Below are 7,771 nucleotides of genomic sequence, written 5' to 3'. Positions count from 1 at the left end.
ACCCCAAAGCCATAAAGATTGTCTCTGCACTGATAGAAAGGAGTCGATCATAAGATCGTCTTAAAGTAGGTACTGATTAGTTCTCCAAGTTATCACTGTGTCCCTTTTAAATCTGGAGCCTCTATTGGCTTTCCAGGTAGGTCACCTGGCACCCACTGCTCACCTTCGAGCCTGTCCTTTGCTACAGTGAGAGCAGGAAGTCCACCTCTTGCAGTCTTACCATTCCCTCTCTCCATCTTCAGCTCTGCTGCACCCTTTTGCCTATTAGCAGAGATCCAGAAGGTAAGAAGTAATCCTTGACCAATTTCTAGAGAGTTTCCAGTTCACAAATAAATAATGTGGATGGCTCTGGTGCAGGCTTGTGGCTAGGCTGTGATACAGATGATTAAGACATGACTCTGGGCTGTAAAGCCAGCGGTCACTTAAAGCTGATCTGAGTGACTGCATTAGAATAAAAGAGGAGGGCTCACAGAATCATGTATGCAAAAGCAGCTGTTCCTCGGTTTATCTAAGCTGTTAGTAGCCATCCCTGATCTGAGATGTGGTATCCAACTATGTACACAAGAAGAGAGAATCGGGAGGGTTTTTACAGCCAAAGGTCTCACATCAGATGCGAGCCAAACATTGGGTGTAGACATATCCCTTACAATCAGTTCTAGATACTAGTAAAGACATACCCTCAAATCAATGCTACTAAAATTATTTGTGAGCAGATTTTTCCTATTTCTCTCTCTCCTTCTCTCTCTTCCCCGCCCCCCCAAAATTATTTGGAATGACTTGCCAAATACTGAATGTAAAAAATCCCTCATCTAAAACTGCTCACTGCCAAATCATTCTGGAAATTCAAACAGTTCTGAACAAGCATGTGCTTCACAATAGATGTGTTTCATTAAGGAAGCATAATTCCTGCAGTCAGTTTTAGATGTAAAGTTACAAATTCAGAATTTGCACAGCTTACATAGAAGTTGCTGGTTTTGCAAAGATTGCTGGTGGCAAACTCGCTCAGACTACTCGTGGTAAAGCAAATGCCAAAGAAAAGTGAGTGTACTTGGAGGAGCTGTTTAAAATTCAAGCAAACTGTTAGGAACTAACTGTTTTGAAGGAACAGAAGGTTCACTGTATTTAAACATCATCTTCTAGCAAAGAAGTATTTGTCTGAGTAAAAGTGAGAGTTCCATATGTATACTACATTGCTGCTTAATAATAGTTTAACCAGCTAAGGTTAAAAAAAACTGAGGGATGGGCTTTCAAAGCAGGGGAGTATCATCAGACTCAAAACAACAAAGCACAAACTTGACTCTCAGTACAAAATGTGTAGTGACATTTTCAATTATGCTGCACAAAGCAGCAAGACTGCTGAGAAAACTGCAGAGTTGCCAAGGAATTTCTGGATCTGATACCTCTTTCACTTGTTTTTTATAAACTGGTCATCAACCAAGAGCAGTATTTCAACCTAAATTGTATGAAGCAGTATGAGTAAGATTCAGAGATGAACAAATGTTGGAAAGCACTCTATCTATTAGGAAAAATATGCAATCCATTTATTTTAAGAGGGTCAGTATTAGAAACACTGTTACTAAGTTATTGAAAGCAAGAGGGCTGAGGGGAGCACTACAACACTTTCAAAATCCTTTATCTGGTAATCCAAAATAAGCCAGTCTTGTGTCCTGTTGATTATCTTTGCTTTTTCCACCTGTTCTGTCATTACTGATTTTGGTTCTATGTTTTTTCTTTGTTACCAAGCCCCATCAGCATTATCAGTTCCTATTAGTTTTTCACTATGTTAACCCCACAGCCCAAACTTCATTTATCCTCCATGCATGCTTTCCCCCCTAATGATGAAAATCGCCTCCAAACAGAAATAAACTTTGCTTCCCCTAAAGCAATCCAGCTTCTACCTTAACTGTACTGGTGTGTTTTCAGTCCATTCTCTGCCCAGAAGCAACTCTGTCCCCTTTCAATCTAAACAACACAAATTCTTTCCCCTTTGTGTTAGTTCTCCAAATATTTTCTAATCAGCTGGCTCTCCACTGCCCAAAAATATGTACTCCCAGCCATATCTCCAGTACAAACTTGCTCTACCAAGTCCATTAACCGTTTGCAGAAGCCTACCGTTTAGTCACCTTTTGTGACTACCCTCTAAAAATGCAAATCTTTCCCACACAAATGCACAAGCTATTTGTCACACTAACAAGTTTAGCTCTGATATTGCACCCTCCTTTGCAGACTGCACTGATCCTTAGTTCCTCCTAGACAGGAAGATTATTCCCGTTACTCCAATAATTTGGAAAAGGGGCCTTTAATCCCTGTTCCACTGAGGCATCTTGGGTTCAGAGGGGATAAATGGTTGCATGAGGGTGAGGGGGTCCCTGACTGGGCAGCAGTCAGCCAGCAAAATCTTTTTTCTGGCTCTTTGCTGTAGGATCCCTGGGGCATGCTCTAACCCACAGCAGAAAAACACGCAGAGCAGCATTATTTTATTCCCTTAGCATGTGAAGAATGTGGGTAACCAGTGCCAAGGCTGACTGGGCTCCCCAGACAAAATACAGAGCCAATGGAGTTGATGGCAAATTCATGAAATGTGATAAGCTAAAAAGATGGGATCGATAGGTATCGAATTGCTTCTTGCAGAGGAAATTCAGCTGCCTCTTACAGAAATGGAGCCTGTGATAAAACAAGCTGTAAGTCTGTATAACAGGAAAAAATAGGCAATCTGCTCCATACAATTAACCCTGGGGCCTGCAAAGCAAACACATCTTCATTTAAATGGAGTGTCTTGCAAATGGTTACATTTCTACCCTTTGTAATAGAGCCCTCAAAAATCAAGTAGACGGGATTATCAGTGACCACAGATTACAGCACAAGGATCTCAGTATAGTCAATCTAGTATTGCTTTCTAGAGAAGGAGATAAAACTGCCTGAACAAGGTTTTTATTGTTATTATTATTTTATTCACATAAGATGATTCAAAATGCATTGTCATTAGATCAGCCCAAGATCAGTTTTTTCTTCCAATTTTTCAGTTTGCACGTAAAAATGGGGGAAAAAAACCCCAATTATTAGTATGATTTTAAGGAAAACTTAGTTTTCTTACAGAAAGTAAACCTTAAAGCTTTCTGAAACTGATACTATGGAGTCCTAGTGTTACATATGAGAAGTGACAATTGGCCATCTTATAGCAAAGAACTCTATTGATTTTACCTGTGAGAATGATGTTGTTATATCTTTTTCCCCTCCAGTTAGTATAACAGAAACTACCGAGCTTAATCTGCATTCTAAAAATTCATTTGGGTAGGTACTAAAAGCTGAACTGTACTTTAACAATAAGAGGAACATTCAGAATTTGGTATCACTCGTCGTCACATTTAACTCCAAAAAGTAATTTCTGAAACATACAAGGAACTGCCACAGAAATTGTTACTTACGCCAGAATGGAGGTACCCAGTACTAAGGCGTAAGAAGCATGTGCCAAAGAAGTAGCTGCAGTGTGAGGCAAAATACGGCAAGAGTATGCAATATTTATTGCAAAGCAAGAAAGTGATCCTATGTAACAGCAAATGGGCCAGTCAAGCAGAATTCTGTTTGTAGGTAGACAGATAGATTAACAGCAAAATAATACCCATGCAAGGACATCTGCATAATTTGCAGGTATGAAAAACTACATTTTATCAGTTTCTGCACAAGACTATCCTCCATGTAACTGAGAAATGAATAAGGCTTCCAATAAATGCTTTAGCATATGTTCAGCAAATCGCTTACTATCAAGATATTACCAGAGTTATACTAATTCAGAATTATTCCCATCATAATAAAATACTGAAACTTCCTTGTTTGCCCTATTACCTAGCTAAAATATGACTTTCAATTATTTTGAGGCTGCCAGTCGTTTCTAAGCTGTTGTTATCCCAAAATGAAAGGTTGAGTTATTTTAGTTTTGTTTTACAATCTCTATAAATAAAATATATTAGGCTAGACATTTGCAGCAGTGTAACTGGATTACTAATGGGCATGAGCATGCTTTTTCTGTCCTTAATTAAGTTCTCATTTCAGATCTGACTTCTTTAGCACAAAACTACCGCTAACAAAAGTAGTATTGAATTATTGCTAAGACATGTATTCATGCAATTAGGAAACTCCTTTTTGAGTTGGAGACTTTTTCTTAAATAACAGAATTAATGTAAATGCCAAATGATGATAATTAAAAAAGCAATGGCACACTTTTGATACTCTGCTTAGGGAATTATGAAACAGGAGATCTAGCAAAACAAAGGACTCAATTGGGACGCAGGTATGGTATTTTTAGTTAGATTTTGTTTACAATACTTCATAACATCACATAAGGGAGGAATTTTGTACTTTTCTATTACTTATGTCAAATTAAAGTACCTCAGCAAGGCACCATAGTGTTACTGAGGCAGGATTTACCTTGGTAAGAGCTCCTGTATTGAAAAATGGGTTCTTCACTGGTCTTACAAGCAGAAGATATAATCACTAGCAACAATGGAAAAATTGTTGGTAGTAAATAGCAGGTAAATAAGCAGCTTGGGAAAACCTTATATTTCTTAAAAATATTATAATATTATAATCACTTTGCAAAACATTTCAAAACTTTTCTCTTGATTATTTTTATTCTCCATTCAGGAAGTACATTTTCAAGCCATTTTGTGTAGCTAGCATACATCTTTCTGCATGAAATAAATATGACACTTTCTTGTGTGCTGCTTCTAAGGGCATGGGTCACTGAGCTGTGTCTCTTCCTAGCAGTGCTCTTTGCATCTGGTCTTCTTTCTGTTTAAAGCCCTTCTCTTCTACTCTGAGCCCCTTCCCACAACATACTTCATAAGATTATTTTCAAACTCCATGATCAATGTTTCCCAAACATTCATCACAACCAGGAACACTGAGAAATTATAGAAAAAGCAGCATCAGCAGTAGCTAAGTTCCTCAAGGACAAGAGTGGCAGCTGTAATCACCAGCTACAAGGGTTTACTCTGGCCAGAGAACAGCTTTCAGGAGCTTTAATTGCTTTCAGGAGCTCAATCCACTCTCCAGAGGAGGTGAGGAGAGGATGTGTATGGAGAGGAAGCGGGTGTTTACAGCTGCAGCCAGTTGTTACAGCTGGTTCTTATTCCTCCATCATGGCAGGAGTGAACTGTAGCTGCAGGGAATCACACAAAGACAGATGACCCCCAAAAAGAGAATTACCTTTTCAAAAAGTTTGAGAAAAATAAACATGACGATTTGAGAGGGTGATGCAAAAAGTTTCTCTGCCACCTATTTCTTGCCAAAAGGATGCTAGTCAGCGTCTAGTGGAGGGAGCTGGTCCCTAGACACTCAACAATTCCATTCCTTAAACAGGCTCTTGTAGTATCATTTGAAAGACAGCATCTTATGTATACACAAGCAGCTTTGCTGGGATTTGTTGCTTGCACAGAATGAAGGGCTCTGTATATGTCCGCTTCATCTGGACTGATTTTCAACACTACATAAACTTAAGCACAGAAACAGCTTGCACTTACGAAGACAGTTTTTTCATCAGTTTGGAAGACAAACCCCAGCCATCGGGATGGAGGGGACAACTTGAATCACTAAGTGCTGCCCTTTAGAGCTGACTGTTCCAAGGCTGCCAGCTGCTGCTCCCTCCTTTGTTTAAGAAGAAATTTCTCTTTCTGTGTTTTCTACCCTGACTTGATACTCAAACATCTCTAGCTCAACTACTTTTCTACTAGTCATAATGCTTCCAATGTCTTCAAAAGTTATAGAAATCACACATTGTACGAAGCATTTACTGAAGTTATAAAACTAAGTCCTTTTTTCTTAGGTCTTACGGAGCTTGATAATGCAGAAGATAATGCAGATACCAGATTTAGCATTTAGATGCCAAGATCAGCCTTTACTGCATATTTCATGAATTTTAAAGGATTTTGAAATCTAGTAGAGATAGAGCTTTCTTTTCTGGCAGCCATTTTACTAAACTATATTGAGGATGGACATGAAATGTTCTGAATAGGAGAGTTCTCCTCTACAATGGCCAGGAAGACAAACCCATCAGAAAATGGAAACAAAAATTTACTATGAATGTAAGCTAATAATTATATTATTGAGATGGCTAGGTCCTTATTTGATTATTCATTCAAATTCACTTCCCTTTCCAAAGTTTATCTTTTTTCTCAAAAAGTTCTCTCATAGCATTAACTACTGCAAATATTTCCACTTTACAAAGAAGAGTTACTTCTGAGGAAGTGATGCCAGAAGCCAAGAATGAAATCCTATCTCATCTGAACTTTAATGGGATAGTATATTGCCATTATTGCTCTAGCACATTACACTATTAAATTGCCATTCTTTAGGAAGGATTATTTAAGTAAAAAAAAGATAAAAAAAAAAGATGTTATGCTTAGTTCCACCAATACTGGAGGGAAAATAATCCCTGCAAGGGAAGAGAACTGATTAAAAAGAAATGTGGTTATTTTACATGATATGACAGGAATCGAGAAAACGATTCCTCTATTCTTGGACTAAAGCAATTCTTTTTTATAAAGAAAAAAGGCAGATGATATTAAGTATAACTTCATTCAAAAACAACAAAGATCCCTGATTTTCCAATGTTTATCCTTCATTTCATCCAAAAAATAACTTATCATGTACTTGATCTTGGCAAAGAGAAACTCTGTTGATAAAATAATGTTTTCCCAAGTTTAAAGGCATTGGTGTAAGTAAAATAATGTAGGCAAATTCTGTACAGTTAAAGTTAACTGCATTCTGTTATAATTACAACGATCAGTGCTGTTCTCTTCTTCTAGCAGTCACTAGATGAGACTCTTCATCATTAAAAGAAAACAAGAAAGCAACACCACCCAGGCCACAGCTCCATATCCATATATAGGCTTATCAAAAACACAGAATTATTGCCTTACCTCAATTTTTTCCCATACGGTTTCATAATTCTCTTGATGTTGTATATCTTGCATCAGTTGATGAATTAAAGCTGATTTATTTGAGGCAGAAGTCCCATTCTCAGTGGGCTGAGTGACAGCAGTCCTTTCTGACTTTTCTTCAATGTATTTTTTAATGCAAGACACAGGCATACAAAGATCTTCATCAGAGAGAATATCACTGAGAGGCCCAGATTCAATACTATCACCTAAGGAGGACACTATATCACTTGAAGAGCTTGGTGAAATTCTACCCATTTTTTTGTGCTTTTTTGTCTGGTACGTTGGATACATTTCTGAATCTGAGTTCATTTCTGACAGCTCCCAGTCATCAATGTTTTGAATGGTTTCTCTTCGGGGCTTTTGGGGCAGCAACTTTGTCAAATTTTCTAGTTTTAAAGCTAATACTTCAGTCTGTTTGAGATGTGAAGGAAGTGCTAAATATTCATCAGAGCCATACCAGACCTCACCATCTTTACTGTTTTTTTGAGTATTGCTTGGTGTTGAGGAGAAGCTTTTATTATTCTTTCTTCTCAGTAGAAGAGGTGATGAGTTGGTAAGCTCAGAACTAGCTGAGGAAGCACTCTTTTGGCTACGTGTTGGTGAACTAAAAGGCTCAGTTTTACCTTGTGATTGCCCATTTGGTTGCCCATTTGGGTCTCTCTGGTTACAAGAATCTGATGATGCAGAAGAATCTGTTTCTGTCTCCTCCAGAGACTGAGAGTTATGAGAAGTAATTCCATTTTGTAGAGAAGAACGTTCTCTTTTTTTGACTTGTATTGGTGGAGCTGTTTTACACATACCTCCAGGTGTTCTGCCAGTTTTCACTTTCTCTG

At 38.1% G+C, this 7,771-nt stretch overlaps 1 protein-coding gene across 1 annotated transcript in view; it reads right to left on the bottom strand.

Moving 5' to 3' along the window:
* The window catches only part of AKAP6 (A kinase (PRKA) anchor protein 6), a 239,706-nt gene that overhangs the window by 181,369 nt on the left and 50,566 nt on the right, over nucleotides 1–7,771 (bottom strand). Inside the window, 1 exon segment of the mRNA XM_009319363.1 lies at nucleotides 6,918–7,771. This exon segment is cut by the window's right edge and continues 22 nt beyond it. Coding sequence (XP_009317638.1) covers nucleotides 6,918–7,771 — 854 coding nt within the window.

This window comes from Pygoscelis adeliae, unplaced genomic scaffold (assembly GCF_000699105.1).
Source record: "Pygoscelis adeliae isolate BGI_AS28 unplaced genomic scaffold, ASM69910v1 Scaffold71, whole genome shotgun sequence".
NCBI classification, from domain to species: Eukaryota; Metazoa; Chordata; class Aves; order Sphenisciformes; family Spheniscidae; genus Pygoscelis; species Pygoscelis adeliae.
This window is presented reverse-complemented; position numbering and strand designations above follow the sequence as displayed.